The 21,870-nt window shown below is 42.5% G+C and overlaps 1 protein-coding gene and 1 non-coding gene across 2 annotated transcripts in view; one reads left to right on the top strand and one right to left on the bottom strand.

The window, feature by feature from the left end:
* The window catches only part of RAI14 (retinoic acid induced 14), a 52,339-nt gene extending 39,216 nt beyond the window's left edge, over positions 1-13,123 (bottom strand). Inside the window, 2 exon segments of the mRNA XM_033110008.1 lie at positions 12,749-12,879; positions 13,021-13,123. Coding sequence (XP_032965899.1) covers positions 12,749-12,879; positions 13,021-13,074 — 185 coding nt within the window. The 5' untranslated portion in view covers positions 13,075-13,123.
* On the top strand, positions 537-727 carry LOC117025387 (U2 spliceosomal RNA). Its single transcript, XR_004423599.1, has one exon. It is a non-coding gene; the product is annotated as a U2 spliceosomal RNA (small nuclear RNA).
* Positions 13,124-21,870: the final 8,747 nt, after the last annotated feature.

The following is a 21,870-nucleotide window of genomic DNA, read 5'->3' as shown; positions in this document are numbered from 1 at the left end:
AACCAATTTGGAACATCTCTGTCTCTATGTGGGCTTTTACTCCTAATTTAAAAGTGTGGCAGTTCCTTTGAAACACAGGAAATGTCATTCTTGAGTCTATATAGCAACATATCTTACGAAAGATTTTGTTGACTTGTTGATCTCTACATTTACACAGGTCAAGAATTCAGTGAAAGAGGGAGGGGTATAAAAACCTTTTGTCTACTCCTCTAACCCGAGGCCCAGAAACAGAGACACTTGTCACTGCCCGGGATGGCTTTCCAGATTCTAGAGTAGTTGAACTGACAGCAGTCCAATAGCCTAAGTCTTGCCTATTCAGAGTGGTCCTTGGCCCAGGAACTTGTTAGAAATGCAGGCTCTCAGTCCTTACCCCACATTTACTGAATCAAAAGGTGCATTTTACAAGTTTCCCAGCTGATTCACATGGACACGAAAGTTTGAGAAGCACAGCTCTAGTTGAAGTGGAGCACAGGTTAAAAACCTCACACCATCATTCTTACCAAGGCACCCATTGTTTCAAAGTTCTTTTGCGTCGCTTCGCTTCTCGGCCTTTTGGCTAAGATCAAGTGTAGTATCTGTTCTTATCAGTTTAATATCTGATACGTCCTCTATCCGAGGACAATATATTAAATGGATTTTTGGAATTCGGAGATGGAATAGGAGCCGGCTCCGTCCACTCCACGCATCGACCTGGTATTGCAGTACTTCCAGGAATGGTGCACCAAAAAAAAAAAAAAAAAAAAAAAAAAATTTCTTTTGCAAACATGATCCCCTTAGCTTTAAAAAACAATCTCATGGATGTATTCCACAAAAAAAGGAATCTATGCTGTTTGGAGTTTTATTACGCTTTGCTTATGACGCTCAGCTAGGCCCTTCAACAGAGGTGTAACTAAAAGGCACAAATAGAGCAGCCTGAAGATATATATAATACTACTTTGATCCCTTTGCTGCTTATTGACATTTGGAATTTCTCTGCTCTCGTCACTTGGAAACTTCCCAAGGTTTCTATGCTTGAGAGTGTCGTGCCTCCCAATGTCCCCATGCCTCAACCCTCTCCCTCTCCCTCACTCCCTCTCACACCAATAGTCAACTACTAATGTCCAGGAGTCTGAAATAGCAGCTGGGTGGCAGTCTGAAGGGCAGTGGAAGAACCAGCGGATGGAGAACGAGCGGCCTAGGAGGCCAGGGTACCATGGCTGGGTTTGCTGCCTTGTTGCTCTGTCAACGTGGCTGACGTACTTCACTTCAGTTCCCTCACTTCTAAACCATGTTTCAGACAATTAAATAACACTATCATCATCAATAATAATAGCAGTTTATCTATTGAACACTATGTACTACCGTGTTTCCCTGAAAATAAGATCTAGCTGGACAGTCAGCTCTAATGCATCTTTTGGAGCAAAAATTAATAAAAGACCCAGTCTTATTTTACTGTAATATAAGACTGGGTCTTATATAATATAATATAATATAACATAATATAATACCAGGTCTTATATAAATTTTTGCTCCAAAAGTCGCGTTAGAGCTGATTGTCCAGCTAGGTCTTATTTTGGGGGAAACATGGTAGTTATGATTTAACTCATTATAACCGCAACAAACCTACGAGAGGGGTAACAGTTATCATTCCCATTTTACAGAGGAAGAAACTGAGGCACAGAGAAGTTTGAAAACTTGTCCAAAGTCCCAGAACTAACAAGTAGTGGAGCCTGGACGCTACCCTAGGCATTCTGCCTGCAGAGTGGGCCCTTCACCACCGTGCTGAGAAATTGCACTGCTTGTTAAATTACTTTGTGAACTGTGAAACGCTATATCACTTACTGGCTGTGTTGCTCTTTAAAAAACAAAGTTTAAACTGAAAAAAAAAATGAAAGTACTTGGCCAGAAAGCAAATACTGGCTTCTCACTGGGGCAGATGAGGGTTGCCCGTGCTTTCAAATGGAGAGGAATGTAATCCAAGTGCTGAAGCAAACAGGGCCTGCAACAGAGCTTTCATTTCCTACAAAACCACTCGGCAAATTGTGCAAACCTTCCCGAAATAAATATTTCAGGACAAGGCTGGGATATTTCTTAAGGCTCTTCACCCGAAGGGGACTTGAACTGTTACTATTCAAAAGCCCATGCGTGACAGCCTGGAAAGTTCCTTCTATCTTTCAGAGTAATAACAAACAATTCTTGTGTCTGATTGCCAGCTGAAACATATAGTGGGAGGAAATACAAACTCACAAGGCTACTTTTAGAAGACTTTGATTTTTAAGGCATATTCATTCACAGAAAATGTCCCTCAAGCCAAACTCTTTCTTGTCCCCTTCATTACTAGCCAGTTCCTGACACCACAAGAGCTGGCCGAGTTAAGTCAAGAATGCAACAGGCTGGCTACCACAATTGCACTTCCAGTTCCTTCCATTGCCTCTGCAAGCAATTATCACTCCCCAAATCAAGCAAACCACCACACCCACGCCACGAAATAACCATATACCAAACTGCCAGGACTAGCCATGTCCAGATTCCCAGAGTAATAGAAGGTTCCAGGAGGATAAACTAGTATAATATCCTCATTTCATGGATGAAGACGCCGAAGCTCAGAGAGGTCAGAAAATGTATAAAAGATCAGAACCTGAATTCACTGCTCTGACTCTCTAAGAGCTGTTTGTCCTGAATGTACCCACATCACCCTTCTTTGTTTTTAAAAAGCCTTTTATTTTTTCCCCAAGAGAGGGGTCACTCGGGTCAGTAAGACTCAGAAATACTTCCTGACCATAACCAGCTTTCCATAATCCCTTGAGAGCTTCAGTATTTTCCAAACACCTAAAATCGCCTATACTTTAATTGCATTCCTTTTGTAAGACATCTTTCTCGAGGGAGAAAAATGATATTTAATCATACTAAAACAAAGCAGGGAAATTAAGTATTCACAATTAGGATTTAATTCAAAGTACTCCCCGTGGCCCACAGGCTCTCCACAAGGAGGGCTTGGCTCCCATCTGACCTCACCTTCTAGCTCTCTCCATTCACTGAGTGCATCTAGCACCCTCCCACCTCCGGGCTTTTGCCTTGCTGTTCCCTCCCCCAGGACAGAAGTTCCAGAAAAGTGCATGGCTCAGCGCCTTATTCCACCAGGGATCTGCTCCAATGCAGGAGTCTGCTCAGAGAGGCCTTCCTTTCTCCCAGTGGCCCCTGGCCTCTGTTTTCTTCAACACACCTGACATTACATGAAAAAGGCACACTTTTATGTGTCTGTCTGCCCCGCTAGACTGGACATTCCAAGAGGTCAGAGACTTTGTCTTGTCTACTACAATTTTCCGACAACGTAGAAGGGATAAAATCTGGGGACAGGAGGGAGGAGACACAGATGGAAGATAGCACACTTGGAGCTAAGAAACCCCACAGCATGTAAGCTGAGCTCGCTCTTTGCTCTTTGGGATTGTCTGGTTTCATGAATGGGGTCTGGAAACAGCAGTTGGGCATTAGGAGATCTCCACTAGGGCAAATCTTTAGTTTTGAATTTGCTTTTTTCATCTGAAGTTTCAATGTTGAGTTTCCTTAAACTGAGTTTCCCATAAACTGGCATGACCATGTTTTCTTCCTCAGGTTGTAATGTAAGTTTTTAAGAGAGAAGCTGTGTCCTTTATGTTATTATAGGCTGGATTTTGCTTCCCAACCTTGTATCAGACACTGAGTGGCTTTCAAAGCCCAGACCAGCAGCCGCAGCATTAGCGGGGAACTTGTTAGCAATGCATATTCTTAGGCTCCTGCCCAGACTCCGCAGAGCCCAGCAATCTGTTTTAACAAGCCCCCCGGGGTGATGTTGAGGCATGTTCAATTTTTAGGACCACTGGCATAGTAGGAAGTATGAACTAAAAGTCAGAATTCTTTGGTTTCGGTTTCTGCTCTACCATCCCCAAGCATGTGACAACAGAGTGACTCAAATAGACTAGTCTCAGTTTACTCATCTGTCCATAGGATCACTGCAGCCTTTGTCAGCTCTAAAAGCTGACCAATTATTTTATGGCAATTATTTGCTGCAACATCTAAAATCTAACGAGGTCACTGAGTGCAAATGAGGCTTAGCTCACAGCAAATATTTCAGTGGGACAATCCTTAATCCTGAAAGATTTGGATTCCCATTTCAGATTAAAATCTGAGGGTAAGGAAGGCAGTACTTACTTACCGTCTAATACTTTCCAGTATAAAAGCCTCGAAAAACTAAATTCTAGTCTGCTATCAGCGCAGAGAGAAAGCCTGTCAGGCAGAGAAGTGCTGAAGCTATCTGGTTTTCTGCTATTTCAAAAGCAGCTGCAACAGGGACTCCCATCACTGCTTCTGCGAGGAACTGATGTGGCAGAAAGTCTGAGAAATGGGAACAGTGGTTGCCTTTTCCTGCTAAATGTTTCAGATACATAAAATCAAAGGTGGATGGCATAAAAAAAGGCTATAAAGTTTAGGATTATCGTCCTTTATATGCTTATGATGTGCTCATAGAATAAGCAGGGCTACTTCTGGGGACACAGATCTCCTGGGGCCACGAGGGAGGGAACACAGATGGAAGATTACATACTCAGAGCTCAGAAACCCCATGATATTTAAGCAGAGCATTAGCTCTTCAGGATTGTCTGGTTTCATCAGTCAGGTCTGGAAACAGCGCTTGGGCATATTAGGGCAAATGATTTGTCTACATAGTCATGATAGAGCCCCAGGCTGTAGCACCTAGAGCTGAGAACAGGTGATTTGTACCAATTTCCGAACCTTTCTGATGCGCACTTTCCTCTTCATAAAGGACTCCAGGGTGATTGTAAGTATCAGATGAGAAATGCCTAAGGGAAATTGACAAGTCTTTTAAAATGGGTGGAAGAATGAACTGCAATATTTATTGAATGAATGACTCACATGAAAGGCCCTAGCTTGGTGTTGGGGCACTTGATATTAACACGATTCATAACAATTCCTTTCTTATGAATGGGGTACGATTGAGCTCTAACCCTGATTGTCTATTAACAGGGGTGAGATAAGGACATAGGAAACTAAGACCCATCAAATCCCAGATGGTTGAAGAAGCAGAGGCGAGCATGAGCTCAGTCACTTTGGAAATTCGAAAAGTCTTCATGAAAGAGACAGCAAACGGGGCTTTGAATGATATGCAAGACTCGGTGAGCTGGGTGGTAGTGGTGGTATTTTGGAAATGGTGAATTTCAGGGACTCTGTTGCGGAAGCAGGAATGTTTCTAGAGGACAGGCATGTGCTAAGCGATCTCATGTCCCTCAACCCTTGAACTGTCTGGTTGTCAGCGTGAGAACCTCCTGCTCCAGGTGCCCTCTCATATGGAGTTGGACTGAGGGGAGGTCATTTGTCTGTGTGTGCTGAGATTCACACCCATCCGCCCCTGCTCTGCTCTCCATCACAGCAAACGGCTCCATTTCCCAGGCTCTCCTGACCTCTGCATACGGGAGTAGGTCCAGCCAGTGGAGAGCATGGCCAGGGGACCAGAGGGAGGGGCAAAGCCAGATTGCTTCAAGCCTCAACAACAATGACCCATTGGAGTGTCTAAAATCCTTCATTCTCAATATATTTAACCCAGCCTTGAAAACAGTTTTAAAGTGAAATATCCTGTGATTCCCACCAACATTTTATCACTGTAGTCCTGAATTTCCAAATCGATTCTCATCAACTTGCACCACTTCTATGGTGACAAGTTGCAGGGACGGAGTCCCAGAGAGCAGTTTCTAGGCTCTCGACCTCACGTGGAAAGGTGCTGGCTCAGGTAGTAGATGGCCGTCAGCTGTAACCAGTTAGCCATTAGCCACTAATATAACTGCCGTGGCTACGCTAGCAAGTGCGGATTGCAGCTTGTGTTGATCCTACTTCCTGTCTCGACCAGCAGCCTTCGAGAATGTGGTGCTATGACTCCCCTATCTATAGCTCTGTTGGGGTTCCTTTTTGGCCTCACCATATACTGCGTGCTTGTGCAGGGAGCGGGAGCTGAGACTCTGCATTACACAAGTCTTCCCTCTAAAGTACAGTTTTTCAACAACATCTGTTCAGGTTTAACATAAAACACTATTTCCCTTTAAAAACTCTGTGAATTTTATTACTTTACATAATTTGGTTTAAGCCCAAAATTTAGTTTATCTTTCATTTTAATTGTATTTTGTGCACAAGCTTATATACACATACAAGTATATGTGTGTGTGTGTGTGTGTGTGTGTGTGTGTGTGTGTGCCAGAAAAAAAATTCATCTGGGCTCCCTGAACTTGGCCTCAGCCCACCTATAAGCTATCATAGGGCAGAACCTGTTGGGAAGCTTTGCACTGGGAAACCTGGGGCCTCACTGTGGAGTATCTAGAGCAGGGGTGTCCAAACTTTTTTCAACGTTTTTTACCAAGGACCATATGCAGTAAAATACACAAACAGCCGGGCCACTCACTCGAGGTGAAGTACGTATTGCCTCACCTGGTTTATTTAAGTAAACTAAATATGTTTTTGGAATTTTCTGCGGGCCAATTAACAATGGATCGCGGGCCGCAGTTTGGACACTCCTGGTCTAGAGCATTGGTTCTCAGTTTGGGCTAATCATTCAAACCACCTGAGTGCTTTAAAAAACCCTATGCCTAGACTGCGCCGCACACTAATTACGTAGGAATCTCTGAGAGTGACACCCAGCATTTTTAAAAGCTGTCCAGGTGATTCTCATGGGAGTCAAGTTGAGAACCACCGATCTAGCGTCTAGTGCGGCCCTGAACTTGAACTGCTGTGATGTGCTCTTGAAGAAGGGAAGGAAACATGGAATGGTGTCGCTGTTTGTCTTTTGAATTTGGGGTGGCCTCTATTCATACTTTTACCAACACCTACACTGCCTCCTCTTCCCCTGTACCCACCCAAATCCTCCCCATCCGTTCTTCAAGGCCCACCTAACCTCACACCTCAAGCAGGAAGCATTTTATAGTTTAGCACTTAATTATTCTCCAGTACTTTCATGGTCTTGTCTTCTCAGCTAGACACTATACGCATCGTGTAGACAAGGCCCACCTTTTCTCCTTTTTCTGTATGTGCCTACAATAGAGTTTGGAACATTTTAGATGCAAGGAGGACTTCCCAACTGGTAGATTAATGAGACAAACATTTGGGCAAATTGGCAAGATAGGAACAGACGTTATATCACCTTCAAAACTCTATGTGATCAAAAAGCAGAGTGGCTATGCTATAACAGCAATTACATCCTTCAGTTTATGCCTCTGTCAAATATCAATAGGTTTCAGGAAAGATAGGGTGATTTTTGCCTGGAAGGGGATTTTGTAGGGAAGGAGTTTGCAATTACACATAAAGTATGTAGTAGTTTTAGGTAAATTAATTTGGGGGCCAATTTGACTTGATTTACAAGACTGAGCTGCTGGTATAAAATATCTAATACATCCCTATTTTGAGAAAAAAGGAAGAGACAAAAAGCAACAAGCCATCAGCCAGAGAAGCCTCTTATCATACTGCAGAATTCAAGGACTACCTCCCCTATTTTATATTTAAGCTCCATGGAGTCACCTAAAAATACTTGCACAAGTTCTTGCTTTCAAAGCCAAAAAGATCAGGTTTCTGGAGTCTGGGCTATGTATGCGGAATATGTCTAGCTATCTATACATCCATGCCTGGGTGGTATTTATTCAAATACTACAGTCCCAGCAGTGATTTTATTTAGTCTGGTTGTTCCTAAGACAAACACACATAACTTTAATTAAATGCACACCAAGTGTAGGGGAAACCATCTTGAAACAATTAAACTGTTCTACGGTAAGAGGTTTAGGGTACCCTCCCACTTCCTCACCTCCACCATAGAAAGAGAACAGATGGGCAGAGGGAAGCCAAGCCTGACTCTATAAACACAGCCTGAAGCTATAACTCTCTGTCTTGCTCTATTTTGTTCTCTTCTGACCCAAGACATCACCCTTCTTTTACTCTCTCCTAAATGAATTCCAGTCATTTAATTGCTATTCACTTTTTTTTAAACCCCTCTTGATCAGTTTTAGAGGGAGAAAATTTTCAGACAAGGTTTCTTATCTTCCATAAAGGAAATACTCCAGGAAGCAACAGAAAAGTCTGGAGAAAGACCAAACCACCATCTGGTTATTGACCTTGGGTTGTGAGGCTTCTGGAGAACGTGCATCGAGATGGCTGCTTTTGCCGCCTCATTCTTGGAACTTTCTGTGTCATCCGGTGTCTAGGTAGTAAAGGCTCAGTGTTATTACTCTTTTTAAATTGCACTGGAAGCTGGAAAAGGAAAGTGCAAGGTTGTGACATTCACCAGAATAGCTCTTTTCCTCTTGAACCTCTAGTTAATTTATCCCTAATTAATTTAACTATGAGATGTTACCGGCAAAAGGAGAGTGCTTTCTCCATGAAATATCCTGAAAAGCCACTCCCACAAACATTGACTGAATGCCTCTTCTGTGCTCAGAAGAGTGGGAAAAGCCAACAAAAAACAAAATCATATGCTCCTTGTCCTCGGGGAGCTTACTATGTTGCAAGGGACTCAGTCTTTCAGAGAACAAAGATTTTGCTTATGCACAGTTGAGCCTTTTCTGTTGTTGCTACTGTTCTTTCAGTATAAGAAAATACATCAAATTCTAAATTAAGATGGTAGTTGTTCAAGGAGAAAGAAAACCACAAAAGGGCTAAGAACATCAGAGAGGAAGGCATTCTGGACTGGACATAGAACCTGTGCAGACATCTGGATGTTCTTACATGAGGGGAAGGCAGGGAGCAGAGAGCCTCACCTCCAACAGAATGTGAGTCTGAGAGAACGTTCAACTAAGTAAGGGCAGGGTCAGTGCGAGGCCCTTGAAAGCCAAATTCAGGACTCTAGGCTCCAGGCAATAGGGAAACACTGTGTACTACTGGGCAAAATAACAGAATGGGTCATTACAAAAGCTCATAGAAAACAGGACTCTAGCTTAATTTTAATATGGAGGGTAAATTAAAGGGTAAACGCGAACTAGAGGGCAGAGAATGAAGCCAAGTACTACTGTCAAGGGCCTATCTTTTAAGTGAGTGGTCTGGCCGTACCTGTTGGAGACAAATGCAAAACACTGCATACGTGTCCACAATCAAATGCTGGTCCTGCAAGCCCCATGGGGCTGGTGAGGCAAGAGCTCCAGCAGAGGGGACACGCTGGGTCGGTCTATCATGGATTCAGAACCACTCCTAGGAAGCCACCAGTTTATGTGCTATCAAACCAAATGCATGTGGAAAGAACAGGAACAAGAACAGAAAGGTCTCCACAGCTTAAGAAAAATCTTCAAGTGTGAGGCAGACACATACACACTCAGGCAAGAATGCACAGATTAGACTAACTCAAATATAGAAGTGCAGACTTGCAAAGGTGAGAAGGCTGAAGCAAAGGGAACAACACTGCTTGGGGCTCATTGTTATAACAGAACCCTTGGCCTTGCATTATTACATGACAGTAAAAGGACAGGAGAGATGCTTTCCAACCTCACAGCCCCCTTCCTCCTTCTGCATACCAAGACCACTAGATTTGAATGAAAATATGAAGCCAGACAGATTTAAGTCCATGGTGCCTTTGAAAAATTAAATTCTTGTAATTATCAGTTAATAACTCTAATCATCAAAAGGAATATTCCAATCAGAAAATGAAATGTAGCAGGTAATTACTCATCGAAAATCTTGCACTGAAAAAATAATTATCTCCTTTCCTCCTTTTTCACATAGTTCTTCTTTTTACATGTCATCAAAGGAAAAAATGGTGGACTTGTACATGCAAAGGTAGACATGTTAGAACTGGTTCTAGAGTTAACACAGGAAAAGGTGTACCACGTGGGCCTTAGTTTTATCATCTGCAAAATGGAAGCGTATAACTACTTTTTGTATAACTACTGCGTGCATTTCTAGTGTTAGAAGAGAATAAGATGAAGAACTGATTCATGCTACAACGATGAACCTTGAAACCATTATGCTAAGTGAAAGAAGCCAGAGACAAAGGGCCCCCTATTGTATGATTCCATTTATATTAAATATCAAGAATAGGCAAATTCATAGAGACAGAATGCAGATTAGTGGTTGCCAGGGGAGGAGGAGGGAAGGTTGGGGAGTATCACTGTTTAACGGGTGCAGGGTTTCATTTGGGATGATGAAAAATTCCTGGAACTAGAAAATGATGATGGTTGTACAACATTGTGAATATACTTAAGGCCACTGAAATGTATATTCTTCTACAGTTAAAATGGTAACTTTTATGTTGTATATATTTTATCACTATGTAAAAACGGGGAGAGACTAGAAAATAACATTCTGGCTGTGTACTCTACACATAATAAATATTAACAGAAGGTATATTTATCAAGCTGTGGCTAAGCTGCTAATCTAATTTTTCTATTTTCGTTTTAGTGGGTATGTCTTAGACAAGACCATCATGAACCATTCTCTCACCTTTCTTTGGCATGGCTATAAAAGATTGTTTTGTGCAGACACCTACAAAGCTGAACTGGGAGGAGTAGGAGCCAAGAAAGCTGTGGAGTGGTACAAGAAGTAGTCCCAAAGCACCATGTGTACCACCAAAAATCTCAAGACAGGAGTGTGGCCTCTGCCACTGTCACTCTGATAGCACTGACTCCACACATGGCATCATGGGAAAAGGTTAATTCACTCATTCAACAAATACTTTCTGAGTATCTACTACAAGCGGAGTGATGGGCTAGATGTTGTAACTACAGCAGTGTAAAGTTAACAGTCCCTTCTATCCAGGAAATTTCGATCTAGAGTACAAGAGGGATGAGAACTAAAAATTACGGAAGATTGAGAAGGCAACTGACTCAACATAATATCAACCAACAACCAAAGCCCACCTACCACTGGGGGTCCTGGCTACCAAGTCAGAGTTCACGGGGTGTTGGCCCTGTGTGACAGACCTGAGAGACAGATCTCTGCAAATGTCAGGTCAAACGAGGCAGACGGGGAGAGCTCAACTTACGGGCTTCAGCGGAGGACAAGCCCAGCTCCTAGAGGACCAGGCTCTGATCGGAGAGAACGCTTCCCTCTGCCCTTTGTGAACCAGCCAGCCCGGCCCCTCGACAGAGCTCAGCCCCTTAAGCTATCGTGTGTCTCTCCCGACCACGGCGTTGGTGTCTATGTTATAAGATCCAATGGGTGTCAGGAAGAGTGCTTCAGTGGCAAAATTGGCTAAAATGTGATGCTCAATCTTCTGGAAATTCGCCTTTTATTCTCCCTACCTCTCCTGCAATCTAGAGTCAGTCTAGTTGCTAGATGATGGTTCTCTCTGTTGAACCTACATGGGACACTAAAAGGTCTTGATTCCTGAGTCTCCCCACAGATCAAATGATCTGGACATCTGGGGTGGGCATGGCATCAATATATTTTTTAAACCACCCCAGGTGATTCTAATGCAGGCAGGATGGAGAACTACTCATCTGGGGTAAGAAGGAAAGGGAACTGGCTTTATCAAGTACCTACTATGGGCTGGATACTGTGCTAGCTCCTTACATATAATATCTATAGCTAGGTACCCCTCGCACATCCTCTTGGACTTGTTCTGGCCATAAGCATATGGCCCCTCAAAGCAGCACTCAACCTCGGCAGGACAAGACATCAGGAACAGATACCGCCGTTACCTTACCCCTTGAGTGGGATAACTCTGAAGCATACTTTAAACCTGGGGTAATTAAAATAGTTTTATGAGGGGCCGGATAGTTAATACGGGAGGCTCTATGGGCCATACAGTCTTGGTCTTGCCTACGCCAATCTGCCTTTGGGGTGGAGAAGCACCGATGGGCAATGCTAAATGAATGCATTTGGCTGCATTCCAACAAAACTTTATTTACAAAGACCGACAGCAGGACACAGTTGGTCAACCCCTGCTCTAAGTCTAAATCCCAGAGGTTCTTAGTGGCAATGAGTGCCAGCTGACCATGGCAGTGACAGGTCAATAACACGCTATGCAGGCTTCATTCGCTTACCGTGCACTTCCTACGAGCACTGGCGAGAGTGACTACTCACTCTCAAATCCTTGTCTCATAGCCTGTTTCTGGGGAACTCAACCAACGTCAGTATATTGTTTTACACTCATAACTACCCCAGAAGTTGAATACTACCATCTCTATTTTACAGGAAGGAACTGAGATTCAAGGAATACAAAACTCATAAATGAGAGTCCAAATTAGAAGCCTATTTGGCTCCAAAGTCCATGATCTCTTTACAACACGACCAGAGTAAGGATGGATACAAACAAATAAACACACACGTGCATACACGTAAACAATCAAATATATAGTTTTAATTATGCAAGCAAGAGTGCCACATATGGCAAGTCATAAGGCGAAATTTATACTACCCATGTAATTATTGATCTATGTAAAGAAAGGAGTTTTAAAAGAAATAATAATATAAATAGTAAGGTTTAAGGGTGATGAAAAGAATTACTTTCTTTTATGCTGCTGTTTCTAATCTAGGACAGAATTCATTTCCCACCTTCTCTGGTGAAATCTTTGGTTATACCTGGGAACAAATACAGCCATTCAAGGTAAAGCCCAATATGTAATTTGGAACTTGAGGAGAAAGAAATGAGATTAAGACATTCTTCTACCTATTTTAACATGGGGGTAGAGGGCTAGTAATTTCTCAAAGTCCCCTTAAAGGCACGTCTGAAGGTCCCCTATGGATCCTAAGGATTCCAGAGAACATTTTGAGAACCCAGAGCTGGCACAGTTAGAAAGCAATCTTTTTAGCTTACGCGGTCTTGCCCTCGCTGTCCTGTTTGGTGGCACTGGCCCCCTTCTTGCCCAGCAGTGAGGCCACCTTCTCCGCGTCTCCATTCTCCACAGCCTGCAGAAGCCGGTCATCATTCTTGTTCCACTCATTGGTCTGTGGAGCAAAGGGGAGACGCAGAGTCAGTGGACAAAAACTGGCCACACGGCTGTACTGACCGGCATGTCCTCAGTCCTCCCAGCTCCCCACCCTTCCCTCAAATCAAAATCTTCCCCGAAATGGGAACTTTAAAAATACCTTCCCCTTCACCATGGTGGCACTCAAGAAGGCCGGTTTCCCAAAAGGAAACATCAACAGTTCAATGAAATAGTGGTCGGTGACCAAACTCGGAAATAGTTACTTCTTTTATCTGAAGTTGGGAAGATGAAGCAACTTACCTTAAAGACCTCGAGGCCAGTTTACACATTAGCTTGTTTCTAGCTAAACTAGACAGCTGGCCTCTCAGAACAGTGGCCTTTGACCTGGTCCACAGCTCACTGGGCCCACGGTGTTACAAAACTAAACAGGCCAACAGCTCAAGGTTACCTGAGAGTTTATATACATACACACCATTCTCTGTCTGCTTTTACTGCCGCTTTTTCTGGCCTGCTTACTGGGCCCTGATTTTCAAGTTGTATACTGATTTTAAGTAGTTGTCCAGGCTACCGACACAACAGAGGAGCACCAGAAACAAAATTCCTTCCTGAGCAAGCTAATATACACCAAACAGCTTGGAGCCAAGCCTCTACCAATGCCAAACCCCAGCCCCAACAGAGCAATTATGCAAACCACAGTAACAGTAACACTTTCATGTGCACAAAAATTAGTTTTTACTCTTACAAAGGAAAGAGTGGATCTCTCTATATAAGAGTAAATTGGCCTTGAGCACAAGACTAAGAAGTTTCAAGTGTGAAATGGCAGCAGTGATCCACAGAAGGTTTTAGAGCAGAGGAGAGAATAAAATCAGTGATTGAAGAAGAGTTATTGGAGGTGTATATGGCGGATAGAATTAATGGAAAGGGCAAAGGTCCTGGGGCACATCGAGGCCCCTAGTTCCCTTCCAGGCCCCTCCAGCTATGGATACCACCACCTGGGAGAGACTTCTCCTTCCTCCCCAAACTTTCTACAGAGAGTTCTCCAGGGCTCTCTCTGCTTCCTTGTGGCCTCTAAATAATAAGAACCTCCAGGTAGTTCACCTTCAAGGCTTTACCACTTCAGGGAAGCAGATAGAGGAGATACTAGAGATATAAAAAGCTAACAAGAGGGAATTTTACAGGCCTACAGTTTTCCATGGCCCCAGAAGTGGGCTCCCAACCTCTCTGCACTGATAGAACTGGGGAACCCAACAGGACTCTGCCCTCTCATAGAGTAAGAGTGGGTCTACCAGATATCTAACCCTTCAACCCCAGCCCACAGCCAGGGCCTTAGAGAAAGCCACAGGCCATGGAGGGGGAAATAGGTGTACCCAGGTTTCAAGTTAGGAATTTGCTTCTCTGAGAGTCTCAGGACTGAACCACTGCCATTTCTCAGGTATTCTCTCTTCCACCATGGCCATCACTGAGTACAAGAACATAGGAAAAATGGGGTAGGTTTGAGTGAAAATGAGAAGTTTCTCCTGTAGGATGCATGAACTTGAAGTCCAAAACTCTAGATGGACACTTACATGTTATGTATCTTAAGTCACCCAAAAAAACCTCTCTGTGCCTTAGTTTCCCAAGGCGTTGGGACTGGATAACCACCGTGATTCCCCTAAAGCTGAGAAAACTTTATAATCTATAAAATGCTCCAAACCAAACTCTGCCTGGGATTATTCTAGAACAGTACTGTCGCCAATAATGCAACTATTTTGTATTTGTACTGTCCAAAACTGGAACCACTAAGCAGTGATTCTCAACCAGGGGTGATTCTGCCTCTCAGGGCACATTTGGCGATCTCCACAGACATTTTTGATTGCCCTGTCTAGGGAATGCTCCTGGCGTCTCAAAGCTAGACGCCAGGGTGCTGCTAAACATCTTACAATGCACAGGACAGCCCTCCCCTAAACCAACAATTCTCTGGCCCAAACTATCAAGATTGCATTGGCCACATGCAGCTACTAAGCACTGGAAATGTGGCTACCGTGACTGAGGAACTGAATTTTTAACTTTAATTTTAGATTTCAGTGCAGCTCTCCAAGACGGCTCCCTAAATGTTTTTGACAAAGTAAGAATGTGTCTGGACCCCTGTCATCCACACTCTTCTACAACAATCATTTTACTCAGAAAGAAGACATTAGGTCTTTCTTCAGTTGTAAATCAGGCTTCCTCTTGAAGGGGAACTCAATAAATAGGCCACCCCAGGCACAAGCATTTGTTAGAACAGGAAGCTTTACTTATTAACAACAAAATGTAGCAAACACCAAGAAACACACTGCAGCTTACTTCCCCAGATTGCACTTTTACAAGCCAAAACCAAACCAAGAAAGTTTATTGAAGTACATGTAGGACTCGTGATTCCTACGTCCATTATCCCAGTCCTACATTATTAGTGCTGCCTTTTAAATCCTTTCCTAACTTAAAATGACCAAATTAAAACTGGATTGGGAAGATCAAAAGGATATTAAATCGCAGAGGACATGACTGAAAGTACTTAAGCAAAGAAAGACCACATAAAAGGATTTTCCTTTTCAGTGCCGCTAAGGCACTCAACTCTCTGGTAGAGAAAAATCTGATTGCAGGGGTTCCCTAAAATTAGTTACATGTGGATATTTAGGGAATTCAATTTCTATAGGACATAACAAGAAAGATCCCCCTTCCCCTACTCTTTAGAGAACAAGGTCAATGTCATATCCCTTGAGGTCTATAATTCTCTTTTATTTAGATTCTCTCCTCAATGCAGGCCAAAAGTTCCTTTTCTCTTAGAGCAGATGAGGCGAACAGAATATGGCTACCCACACACAAAGGTCTAATAAATAATTGGCATCACCATTCAACCTGGATGTGCTACAGATGGAGGACAAGCTAGCAGCAAGAAGGAGAAGGACAGGTGCTGCACACATTGGCCTTAGAGCCTGAGTCAAGAGAACAGTGCAGAACAAATTGGGCAGACAGGGCAAACCTGAAGAAGAACTTGGGGGAAAGAGTAGACCATCAGTTGGGAAAGGAAAAGAGAGATAAGTTCTACTCTTAAAATTCTCACAAGAAAGCTAAAAGTAGAGGGAAGAAGGGTTCCAATTAGACCTCTAACTCAGCAATCCAGATTCTGAACAGTGAGTCTTTCAAGGTGAAATGACATTGCCCAGACCACGGGCCAGCATAGCAGGGAGCCGTTGCTCATGTAATGGAGTTCTCTAGTCCTGGGCCAGGCTGATGGTTATATTTGTAATTAGTTCTGCTATACACGACTGACCATACCATGTTTCTTCGAGAACCATGGCTTTCAAGCTGCCATTACTTTCCTCTCCTAAACAAGTCCATGGAGATATTCCTTATATTTTCTCCTATAAAACCATTCCATCCAGTGCTACATCCTATATCAAAAATACCCTCGCCAATCACCCGGACACAAAATAGATGTATAATAAACACTTTTGGTGCCATTGCTCTTGAGAATTTAGAAGCAAAGTCCTCTCCCTCACCTCTATCGTCTGCTGAGTGATACTAAATTGAAAGCAAGCATCAAAAGAAATCTTAAAAAGCTGTCTTGGCCAGTCTACTGTCCAAAGGTAGCATTGGTCAGATAAATTGGTTGTGATATTATAATATAATAAGAAATACATGTTTGTTCTTTGTCCCCAGTTCCTAGCACAGAGCTCCTAAAACCCATGGAATTTCCTGAGCGATAGGGGTAAGAGGAGCATCTTTGTTTTATTTATAATAAATAAGCCTCTTTCAGCCTTACCTGAGTTTATGTTAACGAGGTGACTGGTGGATGAAAGCCTCTAGATAGCTTCAGGATGGGAGCTCCTCGTCAGAGGAACCAACTAGTTATTACAACTCTCAGGTCCCCACCCCCACCTTCAGGGAGGGGAGAGGGGCTGGAGATTGAGTCAATCCCCACTGGCCAAAGATTTAACCAATAGTGCATCCATAACGAAACCTCCATAAAAACCACTAAACCATGCCTAAACCTTGGGGTTCAGAGAGCTGCTAGGTTGGCGAACACATTGAGGAGCTGGGAAGGTGACACAGGAGAGGGCATGGAAACACACACACACACACACACACACCATACCTTGCCCTATACATTTCTTCCAGTTGGCTGTTTCCCAGTTGCACCCTTTAGAATAAACTGGTAATAATCAGTAAAGTGCCTTCCTGAGTTCTATATGCTGTTCTAGCAAATTCTGCAACCTGAGGAGGGGGTTGTGGGAACCACCGACTTTATAGCCGATTGGTCAGAAGTAGGGTTGACTCGGGACTTGCAATTGGTGCCTGAAGTGGGAGCAGTCTTGTAGGACTGAGCCTGTAACCTGTGGGTCTGATGGTAACTCCAGGTCATCAGTGTCAGAAGTGAACGGAATCACTGGATACCCTCTTGGTGTCCGGAGAGGAGGAGAATTGATTGTTGATATGAAGAAAAACCCCACCCATTTGGTATCAGAAGCGTTTTGTGTAAGAAGCAGATCAGATGATAGGTGAAGTTGGAAACTTTGTCCTGACATCCCCAAGTACTTCACTCAAACACTTCTGGAGACCACCATCACACCAACGACACCTCCCTCCCACTCCCCGTGTAAATCCTTTCCTCTAACTGGCACTCCCTCCACAGGGCAGGCCTAGCTCTCCCTCCACACCGGACTTCTGGTCCCCTCAGAACAACTGTTTTCAACCTATTAGTGGGTTAATCCAACATTTAAAAAAAAAAAAAAAAAAAAAAAAAAAACACCAGATACATCATATTTGATAAGGTTAAATGTTTTTGTATGTGTGTTCTGGGTGGTGATATTTTATATATATATTTATATATATATATTTTATATACATTTTTTTAAGTGTGTGTGGTTGTGTGTGTGTGTGTGTGTGTGTGTGTGTATATATATATATATATATATATATATATATATATATATATATGGTGCCAAAAAAATGTATACACATTTTAAGAAAGGAAAAAAACTATTAAAATTGTAATACTCAATATATACTGATAACAAAAGATGCATACAAGTCACGTTTGACTTCTGCATTCACAAGAGGTGCTCAAAGTGGTTACCATCAGCGTCCAGACACTTCTGATTACGGCGAACTACTGCTTGAGCAACGTTGACCAAAGTGTCCATTTGTATACATTTTTTTTGGCACCCCTGGTATGTTTCTAATGGGGAATCACAATAAAAAAAACTTTGATTGCCTCTGCTTTAGAATGCTCTGCCATCCCATCCACCTACAAAAGGCTTCCTTCTAAAGCCTAGCTCAAGCTCTGCAGGTTCAAGCCATTCTGGTGACCTCCCTCTACTTCTTTCCTCCGCCGAGTCCCGAAGGAAATGCCTACTCATCTGACTGAAGCCCACAGTCTAGACTTGATGAAATACTGCGTCCAGTCTTTTGTTCCTGAGCTCCCTGTGTGCTTATTTGGTTTCCTTGTCTTCAGCTCCTGAAGGTACAAACAACAGCCTTCATGCTTTACTCCTGTGGTGCCTAGCAAATGCTCGTATCTGTTGCTGATTTTAGCAGGAGGTTTTTCCTCTCGGTTAACCTAAATCTCTCCCGACTTAGCAAATAGTTGCTTTTTTCATTTATAAAACTCTCTCATTCTTTTGCAAACAACTATTGAATCATCTTTCCAAGGTTTTTATAGGCTAAATAAATCCCATTCCCTTAACTTGTCTACTCCCCATTACTTTTCTAAGGCCAATTTTCCAAGATTTTGATCAGGGTACACTTTCTCCAAATCTCTTCACCACTAAGAGGTCTTATCCGTTTATCCGGGTGAATGCAGTGTTTCCCAGTCACCAGGCACCTGGGTACTTGTTATATATGCAGATTCCCAGGCCTCATCCAGGAGATTCTGATCCCAGAGATATGGGCTGGGGCACCTGGACTGGTTTAGTTCAACAAGTGCTCGCGCTCTCTCTGATTCTTATTGCAAGTTTGAGGACAGCTGGAACCTATGCAAAGACTAACCACAGAATTTTCTTGAAAGGATTTTCTTCCTCCATGAGGCATTATTAAGGAAGTGGGTGGAAGATGAGAAAAATTCTCCACTTTTTCCTTGCAGAACTAGGTATTTTGTCTCCCACAAAAGCTTAATAAATACTAGACTTTCCCGAGCAGTTGCATGTGCAACCCTGTGTATAAGAATGTTAACAAAAGCATTGCTCATGGTAGGCAGAATTTTACAAATAATCAAATATCCAATAACAGAAGATAAATCACAATATAATCAAGCAATGGCTACCACACAGCAAGGAAAATGAACAAGTTACAACTACATTCAACATGGATGGATATTAACAACAATATTACTGAAACAAGTAAAACACAAAAGAACACAATAGTATGACTGCATGCATATAAAGATGAAAACAAGAAAAATGGATCCATCTTGTTTAGGGATACATGGATAGATGATAAAACTATGAAGAAGAGGTTATCAAAAGACAGGATACTGGTTAGGGTAAGCACGTGGCGTTTGGTCAGGAAGGGACACCTGGGAGCATTCTAGAGTCCTGTGCTCTATTTCATGACCTGGTTAGTGCCTCCACAGATGTTCACTAGTTAGACGCCACATTCTTTTGGGGGCACTTCTCTCTATTTGTGATTTGCACACATACACACACACATTCACAACACAGTCACACACACACACACACACATACACACACACATACACACACAGAGTTCAGAAAGAAGTTTTGTGGTTCACTTTGGTCAAATCAATACCACGCCAAGTATCTTGCCAAGGTTTGCATTTTCCCTTGCTATTTCTTCATCTCTGAAATGGGAAGCAGCTCCTGGTTCTTAGGAGGACTCCAAAACCCCTTTGAGAATCTACCAGAAAGTTATCACCTTTCCTCAGAATAATGCACACACACACAAAAGCTTGCGTACAATTTCAGAGGGTGCTCTGGCTTAAACCCCTACCCAAAGCCCACTCATTCAAGCCCAATTTAAGAACTCTTGGTCTAGAAAAAGAGACAGGCTTCAGAGTTTAGTGCTTTTGAGCTGAAATTCTAGCTCCCTCACCTCCCACGTCACGTAGGTGGTCTCAAGCAGGTCATCAGCATCTCTAGTCTCTACTTCCTTATCTGTCAAATGGGGGGAATCCCGGTTACTTGCAAATTATCCTGAAAATTAAATGTCCTGTACATGAATGCTCAGCACTCAAAAAATGATGACGATTATTATTTGATTAGATGATCCGCACTCTTCCTTCCGGATTCATGTTCTATGAATCTTTTAATATTACAGTTTAGGATTGACGGTCTGTTACCTGTCAGAGGTAGATAATGCCTTACGGCAAATTTACATTTGCAAATATTCTGCTATGCTCCTTAAAAATCATATTTTAAAGGACTCCAGAGAAAACATTCACAGACACGAAATTAACTATTTTATTGAATATGGCTCGCTTTTCCAGCAGACTGTTTAAACAGACACTATTTCAACAGAGCACATTAGGCCACATTTTCAAGTTCAGGAAGCCATATGTTATGCTCCGGAGACATGTGTAATGTGTCAGCTATGAAGGACAGCATGTGGGAAAGGCAGACTTTACCTCCCATGTGGGCTCCAAACATTCCTGGTAATATATCACAAATGAGATTTTCAATGGCTGGCCTGTAAGTTTCCTATTCATCAAATCATTTCCAAATGACACCCACTTGCTTAAGAGTTTTCCCTTGAATCTTGGCCTTTTGAAAGCATTGCCTTGGTCTTCTGAAAGCATTACCCTCCTTGGAGGGTAGCAGACACCATGTCAAGCGTGTGATGAACGCTGGGGCTTTGGCAACTGGCAACGTCTGCCCTTGGCCAGACATGGCATCACCTTCTTTTATTTTGGTTTAATCCCTGGGAACTGAAAAACCAGTGGAAACTCAGTGGTCACAGACATCTGGCTAGTGGACAGGTTTGAGTTTTGGAATACATCAACCCAACCAAAATAATCCAGTGACACAGAGCAATCTGGGAAGAGAGTTTCTTTGACTTTCCTTACAAGATACACTAAAACTCTAAGCATCACAAATTAGCATGGCTCCGGTTGTATGGATCTGTTTGAGCAGCCTTCTGGAGGAGTCTATTTGAGAGATTATCTTTGGAAAGGCTGCATTTCTCCCTGTAGTTTACAGAGAGCAGACTGTTTTGCCAATATAATCAGTAAGGCTAAGACGAACGTTAGACAAAGTAGACAGTGTTTTCACTGAGAAACTTTCAGGTTCATACCATCCAGAAAAAAAAAAAAGGAAAAAAAAGAGCACGCATCTCATATTTTAAGACAGAGGAGAAGAAACAGGCAAGCTTCAGGCCTAGATGACAATTTCCCCCGTTAACTGTACCAGCCAGTACTTATTAGATATGCATCCACTAGGTCCCAAGCAATACAGAAAATTCTACAGATGTTAAATTCATTTGTTCATTCATTCATTCATTCAACAAATATTTACCAGTACTTTTTATATAGCTGGCATAGTCTTCACTGGATTTTCTAGATAGTTGTGGAAATAAAATACAGCAATATGAAAAATATGCCAACAACCCAAAACAGGATATTAGAGTGGCAAAGTAAGCAAACTGGTGAATCAGCACAATAGAAAAGAGAGACAACTCTTGGCTAGGCAGGCAGGGAAGGTGTTTTGGTTTGGATAATGAACTAGACCTTGCAATGAGTAATATTTAGGTTAATGGAGAAAAAACAAGACATAATGAGTGAAAACGCAAGATGCGTTCAGTAAATAGTGAGTTGATACAACTGTGGCCTTACATCACTGTTGTCCTTCACGTCCATGGAAAACCCAGAAAATTACATATATATATATAATGACATAAACATTTGACCGTTCTCCCAGTTTTAACAAGCCCAGCAGTTTCAGATAGAGCTTTGTGTATCATATTAATTATTTCAGACCAATACAAAAGTTCATCTAAAATGAGTTGGCCCTCTCCCTACACTTTTGTTTTAGACTATTCA

Source organism: Rhinolophus ferrumequinum, chromosome 7, assembly GCF_004115265.2.
Source record: "Rhinolophus ferrumequinum isolate MPI-CBG mRhiFer1 chromosome 7, mRhiFer1_v1.p, whole genome shotgun sequence".
Lineage (NCBI taxonomy): Eukaryota > Metazoa > Chordata > Mammalia > Chiroptera > Rhinolophidae > Rhinolophus > Rhinolophus ferrumequinum.
The sequence above is the reverse complement of the archived record's forward strand: the minus strand, read 5'-3'. Positions and strand labels throughout refer to the sequence as shown.